General features: G+C 30.8%; 3 protein-coding genes across 4 annotated transcripts; all 3 read right to left on the reverse strand.

The window, feature by feature from the left end:
* Positions 1 to 5,804: 5,804 nt before the first annotated feature.
* LOC115988616 (heavy metal-associated isoprenylated plant protein 47-like) lies at positions 5,805 to 6,554 on the reverse strand. Its single transcript, XM_031112181.1, has 3 exons — positions 6,469 to 6,554; positions 6,274 to 6,352; positions 5,805 to 5,982 (listed from the first exon to the last, which is right to left on the reverse strand). Exons 1-3 carry the CDS (start codon positions 6,472 to 6,474, stop codon positions 5,831 to 5,833), a joined length of 237 nt encoding a protein of 78 aa, XP_030968041.1. The 5' UTR covers positions 6,475 to 6,554; the 3' UTR covers positions 5,805 to 5,830.
* Positions 6,555 to 13,969: 7,415 nt separating this feature from the next.
* Positions 13,970 to 14,835, reverse strand: LOC115988796 (heavy metal-associated isoprenylated plant protein 47-like). Its single transcript, XM_031112411.1, has 3 exons — positions 14,747 to 14,835; positions 14,570 to 14,648; positions 13,970 to 14,265 (listed from the first exon to the last, which is right to left on the reverse strand). Exons 1-3 carry the CDS (start codon positions 14,750 to 14,752, stop codon positions 14,114 to 14,116), a joined length of 237 nt encoding a protein of 78 aa, XP_030968271.1. The 5' UTR covers positions 14,753 to 14,835; the 3' UTR covers positions 13,970 to 14,113.
* A 2,708-nt stretch (positions 14,836 to 17,543) lies between these two features.
* Positions 17,544 to 20,336, reverse strand: LOC115992631 (heavy metal-associated isoprenylated plant protein 47-like). Of its 2 annotated transcripts, XM_031116856.1 has the most exons (4): positions 20,276 to 20,336; positions 20,099 to 20,177; positions 19,594 to 19,795; positions 18,139 to 18,218 (listed from the first exon to the last, which is right to left on the reverse strand). In XM_031116856.1, the coding sequence occupies exons 1-3, from the start codon at positions 20,279 to 20,281 to the stop codon at positions 19,611 to 19,613; spliced, it is 270 nt and encodes an 89-aa protein (XP_030972716.1). In that variant the 5' UTR covers positions 20,282 to 20,336; the 3' UTR covers positions 18,139 to 18,218; positions 19,594 to 19,610. The 2 variants fall into 2 exon arrangements, with proteins under 2 accessions (XP_030972717.1, XP_030972716.1); XM_031116857.1 differs by lacking the exons at positions 19,594 to 19,795; positions 20,099 to 20,177; positions 20,276 to 20,336 and adding exons at positions 17,544 to 17,887; positions 18,340 to 18,521 and having other exon boundaries at positions 18,140 to 18,218.
* Positions 20,337 to 20,651: the final 315 nt, after the last annotated feature.

Here is a 20,651-nt window from a genome sequence, read left to right on the forward strand (position 1 = left end):
AAACAAATTTATGAGCTAGAAGACAAACTAAACCTATTTTGATATTGAAATTAGATACAATATGGGCTTAGTTCTAAAGGACCAAAGGGCTGTACATAAACTTTTCTTCATTTTCCCCCCTTTTCCATAGCTTATTATTTTGATTTTATTAAAACTTAATTCTTATGTTGGGGTTTATTATTTATGGTGTTAGTGAAAGTTGATCAAGTTTTGCGTGTGATATAGGAATTAATTGAGCCTTTCTAACCCAAATAATTAAAGAAATGATTAAATGTAAATTATCTTTTCCACTATAAATGATAGGGTTGGCACGAAATTTGTCATGTGTTTCAAAAACATAAAAAAATATGCAATTATGAGGTAAAAAAATAGCTTTAGCTTTGTCTTTTCAAATATCAACTTCTATTCCTCAATTATGAGGTAATAAGCCTAGGGAATTCCCTTCCATTACTCTGAAGGAAAATTGCAAGGAATTCATTTTTAATGGTGCTCCAATATATAAATTGTTTTTTTTTTTTTTTCGAAGTCTTGAAGATGGTAATTGAAGTTCTAGGACTCAATTATGACACACACACAAATATGTGTGTATCTTATAGTAACTTTTAATTCCTTTTCAATATTCTACACGTGAGTGCCTTTTTAATAAGTTTTAGGAAGAGAAACTTAAAAGTTTTAATTTAATTTATGATTCTCATTAGTATGAAATTTTACATGTGATGCACCTGTAAAACATAAACATAAATTTATGTTTATAAATTTGTATATAAGTGTGTGCTCTATGAAATATATGCTTCAATAATAATTAAATATGATTTTTGAAATATATATCTAATATCTAATAGTGGGTTCAAGTTAGTTCAAATTCTTATTGTCCTAAAATTAATGAGATAAATGTTGGTAATTGTATTCTCCTTGAATTAAATATTGTTTATTCTTAGTTTGTTCATTCTTTTCTATAAAATTAGAAATAAATTGGCTTAAATGTTATTTAAAACACAAGACTAAAATTATCAAATTAGTTCCTTATCATAAAACCTCGAACCATGAGTGTGGGAACTTATCAAGTCCGATTTGGCTTTCAGTCCAAGAATATCAAAGAAGAATTGTGTTTTGCATTGTTCTCTAAGACAGTAGAAAAAACGCAAAAGGTTTCAGGAAAATGTTCTTACTACATTATAGACCACTGCTTTAATATTTCCACATATTTCTAGAATGAGAATGGTTGCACACAAACCATTTATATGATATCAAAACTTATTATTCACTTGTTAGACAACTTAATCATTAATTAATCTATATATAATAATAATAATAATAATAATAATAATAATAATAATAATAATAATAATAATAATAGGTAAAACTGAGAAAAACTCAAATTAAAATTCCAAATTAGAGTTCCAATTTTACACCATGTGTCATAAATTATTTATTCTTAAAGAGTTTTATTTCTTAATTTTATAATCAAATGTGGGCCCATATCATAAATATTCATCCAAGTGAGTTATTAAGTACAAAAACCAAAGAGTCTAGAACAAATGAATTGTAAAAAAAAAAAAAAAAAATGTGCTTCACAATAATTTTTTTTTTAAATAAACAATTTATATTTTATACCTAATAATATCATTACAAAAATTTTTAAAGAGTTAAAAAAATATAAAAATGAATATAAATAGTATTTAAATTATATATATAGGAATTATATTATGCATCTTATTGTATATATTTAAGTGTATCCATGCATGTGCATGAGGTTACAAGCTAGTTTATATAATTAAGATATTATCATTATTTGAGATAGCACACTAAGAATTTCATTAACATTTCCAAATAGTTAGGTATGTCTTCCAGGTGCAACTAATATTAAATGTAGACTTGGCAACAATTGGCTCAAGAAAGACCACTTTAGAATTCTACTCATTGTTCTTGAACAATGATAATTTATTTGCAAAAATATACAAAGATATAACCATATATATATTGTTATATTTATGTTTATGTAATATACATTGTATGTGAAGTAAACTCTCATTTTAATAGAAAATGAACTAACTTAAAGATTTTATTTTTAAAAAATATGTTAAACAAAAGTTAACGAAAGAGAATACATGTGGTCGACCGTGATTAGTTTGTTGAGGATTCACACCCAAGCCCAAAAAATATAAAACGAAGTTATTATTGTTGTTGTATTTAATTTAAGTTCTCAAATATATATATATATATACACACACACACGTATGTATATCAATGTGTGTGTGTGTGTTTTTTTTGGCATAATATACATTTTCAAAATTAATTTAACATATTATATGGGCCAAAAATCCATAGGCCCAAAAAGTAATTGGGCTTGGATCAAGACTCACGACAATTAATTTATAGAGATGAGATTCTAGACCAATAGTTGAACTTCCAATTATAGCTCTTAGCTAAAAGTCTAAGTGCCACCCAATGATTGGAAAAAGAAACTGATAATATAGATAAATTTGTTTATGGGTGAGGCTTAGGTCTAGTGCACTACATGTACTGGACCTGTTACGATGGTGACATTAGTTCAAAAGTAGATACATGTTATAATCTCAATGGGTCTAGTGCAACTAGACACTAGACCCAAACCTCACCCTTTGTTTATTTCATCTCCCTCAAAATGACTGAGGAGCCTTTTAAACTTAGTAAAGAACAAAACACTATGCATTTTCTTCTGTTTAGTCTTTTCTCTTTCCTTTTTTCAATATCTGCCCCTATTCATCGAGGATCTCTTTCCTTTTATAATGTCCCAACTTCGATCTTATCCTATCTTTCCTTTCCCCTCCTTTTGAGGCCATGTTGAGTAGGTAATAGGCTATGATGATATTGTTCAAGTATCATTCGGCCATTAATGTGGCAAGTTTAATTGGTGTAGTGCATTTAATGCGAAGGTGATGGTACCTTTGTTAGGAAGTTTCCCTTGTCACTTGTCTTGGGTAGTTACCGTTACCTTCTTCGAGCTAAGGCATTTGAATTGACCTTAAACCTTTCGCCCTCCTCAGCTCGGTCATTTTTTCTAGGCTTCCTTGGACCTACTACTTCCTTGGGCAGTCTTTCTCCTCAGCTGGGCCTATATGGTCTTCTAGAGCATTTAATTGGGCCTGTTCTACATTTTTGCCAAAGCCCTATTCCAGTACATTCGTTTTTGGTCTTCACACCTATTATGGATTAACAAATTAAATAGCTCTTCTTAATTTGGATATACATGATGACAAAACACAACATAGACAAGAGTGGGGATTTTCTCAAGCTCAACTCTGATGAATGAACTCTAAACTTTGATTTTTTGTCTTCTTTCTTTAACAACTTTTGGGTAGAATCAGATACGTGGTAGACTTTCTAGGCGACACGTTTGATGTGAGGATTGTGCTGTTGCTAGTATCTTTGTTTTAGTACTGATACGTTGCATGATGGAGAGTGGTCGTTTTTTATAATTTTATTCAATGAATTGGACCTCTAGTAATGCATGGAGTGTGTTCTGAAAGCAGGCAGACTTATGAACTAGAAGCTCAACGAAACCTATTTTGATATTGAAATTACATACAAAATGGGCTTAGTTGTACAGGACCGAAGGGCTGTACATTTACCCTTTTTTTTTCCCACAGCTTATTACCTCGATTTCATTAAGAGAAAACATTCTATCAGGCTGTGGCGTAAAACCAGTGTTTTACGCCAGCCACTAGATGTTTGCCACGTCAGAGTTCACTTTAAAGAAAAAATATGACCTCAGAAAAAGAGAGTTCACGCTCACACGCCGAACCTACACCACCGCCCCATAGATGTTCTCGCCGTGCCCTCTGCTTCCTCCTCTGGGGTTGTGCCGTCCTTTGTTTGCCCAAACCTCCACTACACCACACACCGGAGCTCACCGCCACAGAGTTCGCCGGAGCTGTGCATGGAGCTTGGAAACAAACCGGAGCCGCCGTGAGCCACGATCCAAAGGTTTTTTTTCATGATTTTCCCTTTTCCCCAATGTGAGATGGGTTTTTCTGTTTTCTGGGCTTATGGGTTTAATACAGTTGTGTTTGGGAATTTTGGAATTGGAGTTCAAGGGTTCTGGGTATTGCTAGTTTTGTGCTAATATTGCTCATTACTAATATTGAGGTTTTGTGCTAATTTTGATATTATTAGTCAATTGTTATTGATTTAAAGAGAAAACATTATTGATGGGTTTTTCTGGGTTTATGGGTTTATCAAACCTGTGGATGTTTGAGGAGGCCACTCCTAACTTCGATTTACTCAAAAAAACAAGAAGTGAACTAATATTGTCTGCGGGAGCTTAAAAACAATCCTTAGTTCCTGTGGACGTTCAAGAAATGAAAACAACCATCCTCCATGTCTTTCATACACCAAGGCTCAGCATTTTTGTCGTTGACAATCTCAACTGATGAACGCATTTGCACTATACATAACTATTTTCCCCTCATTATAGCTTCTCAGGATTATTTTACCCATTTTGTTGTAACACCAGTTTGAGTGAACATAAAAACTTCAATACGAGGAAATGGCTATCAAGAGTACATGACATGGAATTTTATTGATATCAAATGACATGCAACCACTGCATTTGAATATTTGATTTGATTTGATTTGATTTTTTTTTTTGGACCCAAATGTCTTATGTCAAAAAGTCTCATACACAATTCCTGTGGTCAGAAGATACGTGTTACCTTCTTATACAGTAATATAGGTCGGTATTAAGGTGGTTGAGTGCTTTTTTTTTTTTTAGGTACAATGCTTGAGGGAATTTAATTCAGCATGTGAGAAAATTAAAAATAAATAAGAAAAAAAAGAAGAAGCTTGATTGAGCCTAGAAACAAACAGGAAGAACTTCAGTATGGTGACCAATGCTCTTAATGTCACTATGAGGATCCCAAGGAAGGTCACTTGTTGTACAATTTTACCTGAAATTTCATTTTCTAAATTTCTTTGTATCCACATCTAGAATATGTTAGCATTTTTTAACTTTGTGGGCAAGCACAACCAGTTTTTTAAGTATCTAATAAAGCTTGATTTGGTTGGGGTATAATTTTTTTAGCACGCAATAGTGGATAGCAATCACTTGTTAATATTGAAATAAGTAATACTAATGTAATGGATTATGTTAATGTGTGTTGTTTGTTAATAACCAGTCCTTAATAGGATAAGCTTGTATTTTGAATTTTCACACAATCAATGTATTGGTTTGGCCCATTAAACTTTGAGGCTTATGAGCTAAAAGCCCACCGAAACCATAAATTTGTATTGAAATCAGATTCAAAATGGGTTTGGTTGTAAAGGGACCATAGGCTGTTCATTTACTTCTTTCTTCTTTCCTTTTTGCCTCAATCACGCAGCTTATTACTATGATTTCATTAAAACTGAACTCTTTTATGAAGTTTTTATCATTTATGGTGTTACTGGAACTTCATCAAGTTTTGCATGTGGGCTAGGAATTGAACTCTCAGTGCCCATTTTTCAAACACAATAATTGATGCTTGAAAATATTTCTTTTTAGGTGAGTTTTGGAACTCTCACTTATAAGTTATAATACCTTCCATTCATTTTTCTTTCTCAAAAAAAAAAAAAAAAAAAAAAAGCTAAGAGAATGCTTATTATATTTTTTTTTTCCTGTTGAAAAAAAGTAAGTAAGAAAGTTTATTACATTAACACCTTGCCAATATACATCTCTCTCTCCTGGTTGAAAAAATAAATAAAAGAAAAGGTTGTGTCCTTTAGAAGGAATTTTATTTGCCAAGAGTACATGTACATGGCTTTCCAACTTAGTTTCCTTTTCTTTCTCAAAAAAAAAAAAAAAAAAAAAAACTTAGTTTCCTTTCTTCACCTCTGCTACACTAATAATATCAGTGTGCCCAACCTTCTTCCTCATAGTAGTAGCCAACGTTGCAGCATCAACTCCATCACCAATCACCACCACTTTATCTTTATCTGCTCCTTCTAATCCCACAAAGTTCACACCTGCAAAGGAAAAATATATAATTTAAGTCTAGACTTTAACATATTTTATTTATTAGTTTTTACTATGTGATCTGACACATTTGAGAATATACTGCCAAGATGTTTCCACTTCTAAGAAAACTTGGTTAACAAAGAATGTTGAATATCAACAAAATATGGTGATGAAAGATGGCAAAACTTTGTAAAAATTGCAAATCAAAGTCACATAGGTATAGTAAAAAGTGCATAAGTATGTGTCAATTATCATATTTTTGAAACACATGATAAAACTTTATGATCCATAACACTAACCGTTTGCTTCAGCACCAACAGTGAGTGCCTTAGTCTGACATTTTTGGCAATTCATTTGAACCTTCATCACAATCTTTTGCTGAAAATCAAACCATGAAAGAGGTCATGAGATTTTTTTTTTTTTTTTTTTGTAAATATAAAACAAAGAACGAAGAAGAAAAGAAGCAATATATGAATTATGATTGCAAATAATACCGTCATATTGACAATTTGATGTTGTTGTCACCAAAAGCTAAGAAAGTAGTGAAAATTTCTTCTAATGTGAGAAAAAAAACAAGACGAAGTCTACACTTATATAGAGGCCCCAAATATCTCCTATAAGGAAACAACGTTGTTATCTTCTTCATGACTTGTGGTCTTCGGCATGTATTGTTCACCCAAATTCTAAATTACCTCATTTTTCATTCATGTGAATGTGTATTTCTCAACTAGAGCATGGAGAACGCCTTTTTGGACTTTAGCAGTGAATTCAATGAAGTTGACTAATAGTACAAATGCAAACTTGCATAGAAAGCGCACCAGCTCAAACAAACAAAACTCTTTTCTAGAAACAAGTTAAAAGACAAACTTCAAACCATAAGGTAAATATGTGTTATTTAACTACCAAAGAAAATGAGGACAAAAAAAAAATCCTCAACGAAAGAAATATTTAAATGTAAATTGTCTTTTCCACTATAAATGACAGGGTTACGTTTAGACTAGAGACTCAATTCTGTTAAATTTCTCCAATTTTCATCCAATTAATCTTAGAATACAATTAGTCAAATACCCATCTACTGTTTTGTGATTGCGTGCTTCTATTTCTTCCTCTCGTTTTTTTTCCCCATTTTCACATGATAATTATATGGAAAACAAAGGTAAATTATGATGTAAAACTAAGAAAATTATAGCAATAGAAGGACATAGGGCGGCTCCACGTTGAATGAAGGGTGGTCACAGGACCACCCTAAATTGTAAAAAAGTAATTATGGCATAGAAATTTTATGAATTTTTTACCCTTAAAAAAATTTGCAACCATACTAATTTTTTTTTTTTTTTGGCCCAATGTAATTAAACTTTGGACAAAATTTTGTAATAAACTTTAGTTGTAGACTAAGTTTACAACTCCACTTAATATTTTTTTTTTTATTGGATGTGAATTTTGAAAAATTCACTTTTAGATTACATTTTCTTCTTATATCTTCCATACTTGCAAAATTTCAATAAGATCAAAGATCAATAGCTATGTCATCAATCAAATATTTAAATTTTGACTTTTTATGGCCTAAATAATAATAATAATAAGAGTATGGATCAAATAGTGAATAACATATGGTTGGCACGAAATTTGTTATGTGTTCTAAAAACATAAATAAATAAATAAATAAAATGCAATTACGAGCTAATAAAATAGCTTTAGCTTTGTCTTTTCAAATATCAACTTCTATACCTCAATTATGAGGTAATAAGCCTAAGGAATTCCCTTCCATTAATCTAAAGGAAAATTGCAAGGAATTCATTTTTAATGGTGTTTCAATATATAAATTGTTCTTTTTTTCTAATTCTTGAAGATGATGATTGAAGTTCTGGGACTCAATTATGACACGCACAAATATGTGTGTATCTTATAATTCTTTTTCAATATTCTACATGTGAGTACCTTTTTAATAAGTTTTAGGAAAAGAAAACTAAAAGTTTTAATTTAATTTTTTATTCTTATTAGTATGAAAGTTTACATGTGATGCACTTGTAAAACATAAACATAGACATAAATTTATGTTTATAAATTTGTATATAAGTGTGTGCTCTATTAAATAAATGCTTCAATAATAATTAAATATGATGTATGAAATATATATATCTAATAGTGGGTTCAAGATAGTTCAAATTCTTATTGTTGTAAAATTTATGAGATAAATGTTGGTAATTGTAATCTCCTTGAATTAAATATTGTTTATTCTTAGTTTTTTCATTCTCTTCTATAAAATTAGAAATAAATTGGCTTAAATTTTATTTAAAACACAAGATTAAAATTATCAAGTTAGTTCCTTATCATAAAACCTTGAACCATGAATGTGGAAACTTATCAAGTCCAATTTGGCTTTCGGTCCAAGAATATTGAAGAAGAATTATTCTTTGCACAATTATCTAAGTAGTAGAGAAAAAACATATCATTTCTGAAGAAGCTTCTTACGTCCATTTGAGAGAGCTTTTTTTTAATATTTCCACATATTACTAGAATAAGAATGGTTGCAAACAAACCATTTATATAGCATCAAAACATATTATTCACTTGTTAGACAACTTAATCATTAATTATTTTATATAATTACAATACTATCATTATTTGAGATAGCACACTAAGAATTTCATTAACATTTCCAAATAGCTAGGTATGTCTTTTAGGTGCAACTAATACTAAATGTAGATTTGCTAACAATTGGCTCAAGAAAGGCCACTCTAGAATTCTACTCATTGTTCATGAACAATGATAATTTTTTTGCAAAAATATACAAAGATATAACCATAGATGTATTGTTATATTTATGTTTATGTTCACAATATACATTGTATATGAAGTAAACTCTCATTGTAATAGAAAATGAACTAACTTAAAGATTTTATTTTTATAAAATATGTTAAAAAAAGGTTAACAAAAGAGAATATATGTGGTCGACCTTGATTAGTTTGTTGAGGATTCACATCCGACACCAAAAAATATAAAACTAAGTCATTATTGTTATTGTATTTAATTTTCTTTTTAAAGTTCTCAAATATATATATATATATATATGTACGTATGTATATCATTGTGTGTGTGTGTGTGTGTTTTTTTTTTTTTTTTGGTTTGTATAATATACATTTTCAAAATTAATTTAACATATTGTATGGGCCAAAATTCCATAGGCCCAAAAAGTGATTGGGCTTGAATCAAAATCCACGACAATTAATTTATAGAGATGGGATTTTGGACCAACAGTTGAACTTCCAATTATAGCTCTTAGCTAAAAGTCTAAGTGCTACCCAATGATTGTAAAAAGAAACTGATAATATAGATAAATTTGTTTATTTCATCTCCCTCGAAATGATCGAGGAGCCTTTTACACTTAGCAAAGAACAATACACTATGCCTTTTCTTTTGTTTAGTCTTTTCTCTCTCCTTTTTTAATATCCGCCCCCTGTTCATCGGGAATCCCTTTCATTTTATAATGTCCCAGCTTCGATCTTGTCCCATCTTTCCTTTCCCCTTCTTTTGAGGCCATGCTGAGTAGGTAAAAGGATGTGATAACATTGTTCAGGTGTCGGTCAACCATTAATGCGGCAAGTTTAGTTGGTATAGTGCATTTAATGTGGAGGTGATGATACCTTTGTTAGGAAGTTTCCCTCGCCACCTGTCTTGGGTAGTTACTGTTACCTTCTTTGGGTTAAAGCATTCGATTTGACCTTAAACCTTTGAGAAATGATATGCCCACAACATTTTCATAACATTTTTACAATAAATCTTAAATGGCAGGTTGTTATTGATTGTTATTGTTGGAGCAAAAAAATAATCTTAGTGTTAGGTTCAAATTTGAACCAACAACAATTAACTACTTATGATTTGTTATAAGAATATTATAAAATGTTATAAACGTAGGACTTCTCTAAACCTTTCGCCCTCCACAGCTCGGTCATTTTTTCTAGCCAAAGCCCAATTCCGGTACATTCCTTTTTGGTTCTCACACCTATTATGGATAAACAAATTTAATAGCCCTTCTTAATTTGGATATATATCACAAAACACAACACAAAGACGAGTGGGGATTTTCTCACGCTCAACTCTGATGAATGAACTCTAAGCTTTGATTTTTTGTCTTCTTTCTTTAACAGCTTTTGGGTAGAATTAGATACGTGGTAGACTTTCTAGGCGAGACGTTTGATGTGGGGACTGTGTTGTTGCTAGTATCTTTGTTTTAGTACTGATACGTTGCATGATGAAGAGTGGTCGTTTTTTATAATTTTCTTTTCAATGAATTGGGCCTCCTAGTTAGACATGGCAAAACGGGCGGGGCGGGGCGGGTCGGGTCGGGTTGGGTCGGGTCGGGTCGGGTCGGGTTGACCCGTATTTTTCACATGAAATTTTTTATTTATTTATTTATTTTTTGGTAAAGAAAATAATATGTATTTGCCATTTGGATAGTTATGTAACATATTACTTGATGTAAAATGCATAATTTTGAATTCACTACTTATATCAAGAATAAACTCAATTAAACTTATTAATATTTATTCAATAATTTTAAAAGTATACAAATCCTAACATTGCTATCTAAAACAAAACAACACAAAAATAAGTAAAACAAATATACAAGTTTTATTTTTACACAATATCAACATTCCAAAAAAAAAAATTACAAATGACTTATTGGATAACTCATTTGATAAAGAATAAAAACATATAAGAAAGTTACAATTTTAAAAATTAATTTTATAATCTATTATCAATTGTGGTTGACACTCTATTTCAATTTGAGATATACATTAAAGTTTGATTGCTTACTTATTTATACCTAGTCTCTTTTATGAAGATCATATCATTGTTAAGCAGTACACACTCTAGGAAATATCATAATTTATTTTGAAAAACCGTTTATTTTGAACATAAATTGTTAAAAAATAGATCTAAGCATTCATAATTTATTCTAATTTGATACTTTGGCTTTACTATTTTCACACTTGTGAATGTGTCTTACACATATCTACAATTTTAAATCTGTTTTTAACTTTACTGTAACCAGATTATCTTAGCATGTACTTTGCTATTTGATATCTAAAAATCTTTACTCATTACAGAATGCTCAATCATTTATTTTTCAATTAATTTGCATGCAGTTATGTAAATGTATCAATTGTTTCCTTAAAGCTCACAATAAAAAATTAAACTAATATTGTCTTAATTTCACTATTTTTTTTACCAAAAAAAAAAAAAGTTTTAAAAAAATGGTTCGGGTTCAGGTCGGGTCACGGGTTGGGTCGGGTTGACCCGCACAAAACACGGGTCGGGTCACGGGTCAACCCGTTTTTGCTTCGGGTCAAAAAAATGGGGTTCGGGTTGAGTATTTTTCGGGTCGGGTCGGGTTGGGTCAGAAAATTCTGACCCGTTTTGCCATGTCTACTCCTAGTAATGCATGGACCCAGTGGCGGATGATCAAAGGGACTAGAGGGCCTAGGTCCCCCAAATATTTTGAAAAATATCATTTTTAATATATGATGTAATTATATTTACAAGTAGCTAATTGGAAAAATACAACTTGGCCCCCCTTTATTTATTATTAAATTTCTAAATACTTTTTAGTGTAAGCATAATCAACAAATAATTAAGTAATAATCTTCTCATAATATATGTCAAGAGTGATGATATATATATATGTGTGTGTGTGTGTGTATTAGGTTGTGAATAGCATTAGTGTTTTTTTTTTTTTTTGGTGTAAAATGTAATAATATCTTTCCAAATGTAATTTTTTTTATTCCATGTAATTTTCAATTGTTTTAACTACATATCTATAATTTATAATTGATTTAATTTCAATACTTGGCTGCTAGCAAATTGTTAAAAAAAACTGTGTTTTATTTAATATTCAGATAACTTATAAATTATAGGGTAAACAAAATACAATGACATAGTATTCTTTTACATCTAAATAAATAAATAAATTGAAACATAAAATATAAAATGAATTCTTCAAAGTATTTTAAATATAATGATAATGATACGAATTTTTTTCTTCTTCTTGAGTTTTTTGTTGTTTAGATATATGGTTTATGTTAATTGTGACCCCCCAAATAAAACTTCTTGGCTCTGCCACTGCATGGACCAAAGGGCTGTACATTTACTTCTTCTTCTTTTCTCTCCTTTTTTTTTTTTTTTCACAGCTTATTACTTTGATTTCATTAAAACTTAACTCTTATGTTGGGGTTTATCATTTATGGTGTTAGTGGAAATTGATCAAGTTTTACGTGTAAGATAAGAATTTTTTTTTTTTGGAGAAAGAAGACATCAGACTTTATTGAATCAGAGGGGCCAAATCAGCTTGAACAAGATGATAGATGGTAGGAGGAACTTCTTCCATCCAAATTACACACTCTGCTAAATTTATAGCTAACTTAGACAAACCATGTGCCACTTTGTTGCTCTCTCTTTATGTGAGAGTAGGACACTTCTGAGAAATTTCCTGCGAATGAAAAAGCATCCCTGATCAGCAAACCATAATCAGCCAGCCCCACAACTTTTGTTTTCAGAGCTTGCGTCACTACCAGTGAGTCACCTTCCACTACATCATTATCAAGCCCAATGTCAGCATCAAACTCAAATGAAGATAAGAATTGATTGAGCCTTTCTAACTCAAATGAAGCTATTCAAAGTTTAAATTTTTCCACTCCAAACTTCGATTTACTCAAAAAAACAAGAAGCTATATTGTCTGTGGGAGCTTAAAAATAATCCTTAGCTCTTGTGACGTTCAAGAAATGAAAACAGCCATCCTCCATGTCTTTCATACACCAAGGCTCAGCATTTTTGTCGTTGACAATCTCAACTGATGAACGCATTTGCACTATACATAACTATTTTCCCCTCATTATAGCTTCTCAGCATTATTATACCCATTTTGTTGTAACACCAGTTTGAGTGAACATAAAAACTTCAATACGAGGAAATGGTTATCAAGAGTTCATGACATGGAATTTTATTGATATCAAATGACATGCAACCACTGCATTTGAAGATTTGATTTGATTTTTTTTTTTTTTTTTTTACCCAAATGTCTTATGTCAAAAGTCTCATACACAATCCTGTGGTCAATAGATACGTGTTACCTTCTTATACAGTAATACAGGTCGTATTAAGGAGGTTGAGTGCTTTTTTTTTTTTTTTTGGTACAATGCTTGAGGGAATTTAATTCAACATGTGAGAAAATTAAAAATAAATAAGGAAAAAAAAGCTTGATTGAGCCTAGAAACAAACAGGAAGAACTACAGTATGGTGACCAATGCCTAAATGCTCTTAATGTCACCACGAGGATCCCAAGGAAGGTCCCTTGTTATACAATTTTACCTGAAATTTCATTTTCTAAATTTGTTTGTATCCACATCTAGAATATGTTAGCATTTTTTAACTTTGTGGGCAAGCACAACCAGTTTTTTAAGTATCTAATAAAGCTTGATTTGGTTGGGGTATAATTTTTTTAGCACGCAATAGTGGAGAGCAATCACTTGTTAATATTGAAATAAGTAATACTAATGTAATGGATTATGTTAATGTGTGTTTGTTTGTTAATAATAAGGGGGGTTTAATTTTTAAAGGGACCATAGGCTGTTCATTTACTTCTTTCTTCTTTCCTTTTTGCCTCAGTCACACAGCTTATTACTTTGATTTCATTAAAACTGAACTCTTTTATGAAGTTTTTATCATTTATGGTGTTACTGGAACTTCATCAAGTTTTGCATGTGGGCTAGGAATTGAACTCTCAGTGCCCATTTTTCAAACACAATAATTGATGCTTGAAAATATTTCTTTTTAGGTGAGTTTTGGAACTCTCACTTATAAGTTATAATACTTTCCATTCATTTTTCCTTCTCAATTAATTAATTAGCAAATAAAATTTCTATTTAAAATTACCACAAAAAAAAAAAAAAAAAAAAAGCTAAGAGAATGTTTATTATATTTTTTTTCCTGTTGAGAAAAAAGTAAGTAAGAATGTTTATTACATTAACATCTTGCCAATATACATCTCTCTCTCCTGGTTGAAAAACAAATAAAAGAAAAGGTTGCGTCCTTTAGAAGGAATTTTATTTGCCAAGAGTACATGTATATGGCTTTCCAACTTAGTTTCCTTTCTTCACCTCTGCTACACTAATAATATCAGTGTGCCCAACCTTCTTCCTCATAGTAGTAGCCAACCTTGCAGCATCAACTCCATCACCAATCACCACCACTTTATCTTTATCTGCTCCTTCTAATCCCACAAAGTTCACACCTGCAAAGGAAAAATATATAATTTAAGTCTACACTTTTAACATATTTTATTTATAATTTTTTACTATGTGATCTGACACATTTGAGAATATACTCCCAAGATGTTTCCACTTCTAAGAAAACTTGGTTAACAAAGAATGTTGAACATCAACAAAATATGGTGATGAAAGATGGCAAAACTTTGTACAAATTGCAAGTCAAAGTCACATAGGTATAAGAATATAGTAAAAAGTGCATCAGAATGTGTCAATTATCATATTTTTGAAACACATGATAAAGCTTTATGAATTATCCACAGAACTAACCGTTTGCTTCAGCAGCAACAGTGAGTGCCTTAGTCTGGCATTTTTGGCAATTCATTTGAACCTTCATCACAATCTTTTGCTGAAAATCAAAGAGGTCATGAGAGATTTCTTTTGTAAATATAAAACAAAGAAGAAAAAGAAAAGAAGCAATATATGAATTATGATTGCATATAATACCGTCATATTGACAATTTGATGTTGTTGTCACCAAAAGCTAAGACAGTATACTACCTAAAATTTCGTTTAATGTGAGAAAAAAACAAGACGAGTCTACACTTATATAGAGGCCAAAACTTCTCCTTAAAGGTAACAACGTTGTTATCTTTTTCATGACTTGTGGTCATCGGCATGTATTGTTCACCCAAATTCTAAATTACCTGATTTTTTTTATTCATGTGAATGTGTTTATTTCTCAACTAGAGCATGGAGAACGCGTTTTGGTCTTTAGTGAATTCAATGAAATTGACTAATAGTACAAATGCAAACTTGCATAGCAAGCGCACTTCAAACAAATAAAACTCTTTTCTAGAAACAAGTTAAAAGACAAACTTCAAACCATAAGGTAAATATTTGTAATTTAACTACCAAAGAAAATGAGGACAAAAAAAATCCTTGACAAAGAAATATTTAAATGTAAATTGTCTTTTCCACTATAAATGATAGGGTTACTTTTAGACTAGAGACTCAATTTTGTTAATTTCTCCAATTTTCATCAAATTAATCTTAAAATACAATTAGTCAAATACCAATCTTACTGTTTTGTGATTGCGTGCTTCTATTTCTTCTTCACATTTTTTCTCCATGTTCACATGATAATTATATGGAAAACAAAGGTAAAGTAAGATGTAAAATTAAGAAAATTATAGCAATTGAAAGACATAACGCGGCTCCACCTTAAATGCAGGGTGGTCACAGGACCACCCTAAATTGTAAAAAAGTAATTATCACATAGAAATTTTATAAATTTTTTACACTTAAAAAAAATTTGCAACCATACTAATTTTTTGGGCCCAATGTAATTAAACTTTGGGTAAAATTTAGTAATAAACTTAGTGGTAGACTAAGTTTACAACTCCACTTAATATATTTATATATATATATATATTATTATTATTATTATTATTATTATTGGATGTGAATTTTGACATATTCATTTTTAGATTACATTTTCTTCTTATATCTTCTATACTTGCAAAATTTCAATAAGATCAAAAATCAATAGCCATGTCGTCAATTAAATATTTAAATTTTGACTTTTTACAGTCTAAATTTATAAATAAATAAAAACAAGTGTATGGATCAAATAGTGAATAACATATGGTTGGCACGAAATTTGTCATGTGTTCCAAAAACATAAAAAAATATGCAATTCAATGGTTAAAATTTCAAAATATGTAGTCATGTTAATTTGTTTAGTGAAAGTTGTAGCCTTACAACTAAGTTTGTAACTAAACTATGATACTCTTAACAATATATCAGACCCTTACAAACAAAAAGGAAAAGTTCAAGATATAACTTGTAGTATTGATAATGAGACTATTTTATGTATTTGAGTGTCTATGTGTGTATGTGCGTGTTTTTTTTTTTTTTTTTTTTTTTTTTCAATATGTGAAGTTCTCTTTTTATTCAATTTTGTAAAATTTTAGTTTCATAATAACCTCATATATATATATATATATATAGGGAAATCTAATCACATAATTTAAGAGGTTGACTTTTTTAATTTGGAATTTAGGAAGAAAGTGCAAGTAACCCTTAATTTTATTAGAGTGGTAGAGTGCAATTCAGTCCACGTCTTAATATTTTATCAATGTTGTGGGTGTCATCCAAGTACATCCGGTAGAGCACCAAAAAAGAAGGAGTTTAACAAAATACCAAATATGGAGGTGGAGGGGAGCAGAGGGAAAGAGATGGAGACAGTTTAATGAAATTAGTTTGGAATTTTTCTTTAAGGGAATAGGGGGATTTGGAGCAAGAGAGTCAATTTCGTATCCGAGACCGTTTCGGTTTGGTCTAGATAACGAAATATTTCGATACTGATCAATAACGGTGTACCGTTTTGGAATTACCGTATTATATATAAATATTATATATTTAAATTTATATATTTAATAAAATGGTAAAATCTTAAAAAAAAAAAAAAAAAAAAAAAAGCCAAATCCCTTATTTGTTAATCCATACTGTATATTACGTAAAAAAGAAAAATCCATACTATATATATATATATATATATATATCTTGTTTTTTATTAGCCGACAGTGGAAAACTGGAAATAACTCAAATGAATTTCAAATGCTTTCGCCATTTAAAAATAAAAATAAAAACAACAATTTGAGTTTGACCATCTATTGAAAGTTAAGATGTGGAACTCTGTTTACTAGAAGAAAACGCATGTGGCACTCTCTCCCTCACTCTTTATGCTGACCCTCATTTCATTTTCAACAACCCCCACCCCCACCTACCTCTACTCTCTTTCCCCCTACATTCGGTCTTCTCCTCTCATTGTCTTCTCTTTCCCTTTCATAGATCAGATCTAAACAAGTGCTTTCCATCTCTCTTCTTTGCTGCGTGAAGATTGAAGAATATACGACACTGAAAACGAATCAAATACATATTTATCTCTCTCCCTCTCTCTCTCTCTCTCCAATGTTGTGCAGAGAATTTATGCCTTTATGTAATAATCAAATGCCTAAAATTTTGATAATAGGAATTTAGAAAATTTTGGGTCTTTTTAGTGTAAAATCATTTTGAAAGTTTTGAGGCGTAACCGGTTGGGACTTTCTTAATTTACAATTGGAAGTACTTAAGGCCTAAGTTAAATTATTAAAATGTCCTATGTTATTATACTAAAAAAAAAATTCCCTATTTTGCCAAAGGCATTTTTTTTTTTTTTTTTTGAAACTATTTTGCCAAAGGCATTAAATTCTCTAAATGCTTAAAATGTTGATAAGGGATGCCAAAATAACCACACACACAAAAAAAAAAAGTTAAGAGAACGTTTATTACAATTTTTTTTTCTGCTGAGAAAAAAAAGTGAGAATGTTTATTACATTAACACCTTGCCAATATACATCTCTCACCTGGTTAGCAAAAAAAGGAAAAGAAAAGGTTGTGTCCTTCAAAAGGAATTCTAGTAGCTAAGAGTATATTTATATGGCTTTCCAACTTAGTTTCCTTTCTTCACCTCTGCTACACTAATAATATCAGCGTGCCCAACCTTCTTCCTCATAGTAGTAGCCAACATTGCAGCATCAACTCCATCACCCATCACCACCACTTTATCTTTCTCTGCTCCTTCTAATCCCACAAAGTTCACACCTGCGAAGGAAAAATATATAATTTAAGTCCAGACTTTAACATATTATATATATAATTTTTTACTATGTAATCTGACACAATTGAGAATATATTCCAAGATGTTTCCACATCTTAGAAAACTTGATTAACAAAGAAGTTTCAACATCAACAAAATATGGTGACGGAAAATGGCAAAACTTTGTACAAATTGCAAATCAAAGTCACATAGTTTTTGAAACACATGATGAGCTTTACGATTCATATAACACTAACCGCTTGCTTCAGCTGCAACAGTGAGTGCCTTAGTCTGGCATTTTTGGCAATTCATTTGAACCTTCATCACAATCTTTTGCTGCAAATCAAACCATGAAAGAGGTCATGAGATTTTTTTTTTTTTTTTTTTTTTTTTTTTTGGTAAATATAAAACCCAAAAAGGAAAAAGAGAATATATGAATTATGATTGCAAATAATACCGTCATGTTGAAAATTTGATGTAGTTGTAACCAAAAGCTAAGAAAGTATACGATCGAAAATTTCGTCTAATGTGAGGAAAAAACACAAGACGAAGTCTACACTTATATAGAGACCCACACATTTCCTTTAAGGAAACAACGGTGTCATCTTCTTCATGACTTGTATGGTCTTCGGCATGTATTGTTTTTCATTCATGTGAATGTGTCTATTTCTCAACTAGAACATGGAGAACGCGTTTTGGACTTTGGAAACTTCAATTAATTGACTAATAGTACGGATGCGAACTTGCATTGCAAGCCAAACTTCAAACAAACAACACTCTTTTCGAACAATAGTGGATTTTGTCACCCTTGGTTACTACCACAATAGTGGATTTTGTCTTTGGTGACTGCTGCGTCCACATTTAACTTCAACAAGCCCTCGTACTAGGAAGGTAATCCAAAAGTTGAAATTTTTTGCCATGTTTAGAACTGGCAAGTTTTTTGTCGTGCTAGCATTTTGCCACGTTCTTTTTTTGGGTGAAAATTGAAAACAACGTGAGTTTACACTTACAGATCATGTTGTTGCAGATTGGGTTCGGACTTCGGAGATGAGTGATTCTTGCTGTTGGGACTAATAATATGGTTTCAAAGACTTTTTGACTTTACACTAAACTAATCTAATACTAGTCTCTTTACACGCATTTTGCATTTTTATTTTTATTTTTTGTTTAGTACCAAAATTTCTATAACACATTTCATATAATTCATGCATCACAAAATATCATAGAGCTACAAATTTACAATATAATATATATAGCTGAGAAAGTATGATACAAAATATAATTCAATTGAGAAAGTTATAAATTTTTTTAAAAGAGCTTTTCAATTTTGACAAGAAAACGGAATGACCTACCCAAATTCAACAAAACCCAACTGCAAATTGCAAAATCCTCATCAATACTCCATTGTTTGAGTAAAAATAATTAGAAAAGTTCTTTTGTTTTTGTAAATATAATTTCTTTTTCTTGGACTTTGAATTGAGAAAAAATGATGATATAGCATAGAGAAAAAGAACATAAAACTGAGAGGAACTAATGAAGAAACAAATTGAATATATTTGAAGCTAAGGCTTCGTTTGGCTCTATGTAAATTCATTTCCGAGTGTAAAATAAATTCAGGGGAAAATATTTTACGGAAAAGGAAAACATGTTCTGTTGTTTGACTGTGTTATGAAAATTATGCCAGAAAATTATTCTTTGTGTTTGGTCTTACATGTAAAAAACCTATTTTCAGAAAAGAGAAACACAAGTCAGCCCCCAGCCACCACTTGGTTCAGCTACCACCACCACCAAGGAAAAGCACAACCCACCACCAACCACCCAAAATCCAGATTGCAGCATTGCAGCATCAACTCCATCACCAATCACCACCACTTTATCTTTCTCTGCTCCTTCTAATCCCACAAAGTTCACACCTGCAAAGGAAAAATATATAATTTAAGTCCAGACTTCAACATATTACATATATTTTTTTTTACTATGTGATCTAACACATTTGAGAATATACTCCCAAGATGTTTCCACTTCTAAGAAAACTTGGTTAACAAAGAACGTTGAACATCAACAAAATATGGTGATGAAAGATGGCAAAACTTTGTACAAATTGCAAGTCAAAGTCACATAGGTATAAGAATATAGTAAGAAGTGCATGAGAATGTGTCAATTATCATATTTTTGAAACACATGATAAAGCTTTATGAATTATCCACAGAACTAACCGTTTGCTTCAGCAGCAACAGTGAGTGCCTTAGTCTGGCATTTTTGGCAATTCATTTGAACCTTCATCACAATCTTTTGCTGCAAATCAAAGAGGTCATAAGAGATTTCTTTTGTAAATATAAAACAAAGAAGAAAAAGAAAAGAAGCAATATATGAATTATGATTGCAAATAATACCGTCATATTGACAATTTGATGTTGTTGTCACCAAAAGCTAAGACAGTATACTACCTAAAATTTCGTCTAATGTGAGAAAAAAACAAGACGAAGTCTACACTTATATAGAGGCCCAAACTTCTCCTTAAAGGTAACAACATTGTTATCTTTTTCATGACTTGTGGTCTGCGGCATGTATTGTTCACCCAAATTCTAAATTACCTGATTTTTTTTATTCATGTGAATGTGTTTATTTCTCAAGTAGAGCATGGAGAACGCGTTTTGGACTTTACTGAATTCAATGAAATTGACTAATAGTACAAATGCAAACTTGCATAGCAAGCGCACTTAAAACAAACAAACAAAACTCTTTTCTAGAAACAAGTTGAAAGACAAC

This window comes from Quercus lobata, chromosome 5 (genome assembly GCF_001633185.2).
Source record: "Quercus lobata isolate SW786 chromosome 5, ValleyOak3.0 Primary Assembly, whole genome shotgun sequence".
In the NCBI taxonomy this organism is placed as follows: Eukaryota; Viridiplantae; Streptophyta; class Magnoliopsida; order Fagales; family Fagaceae; genus Quercus; species Quercus lobata.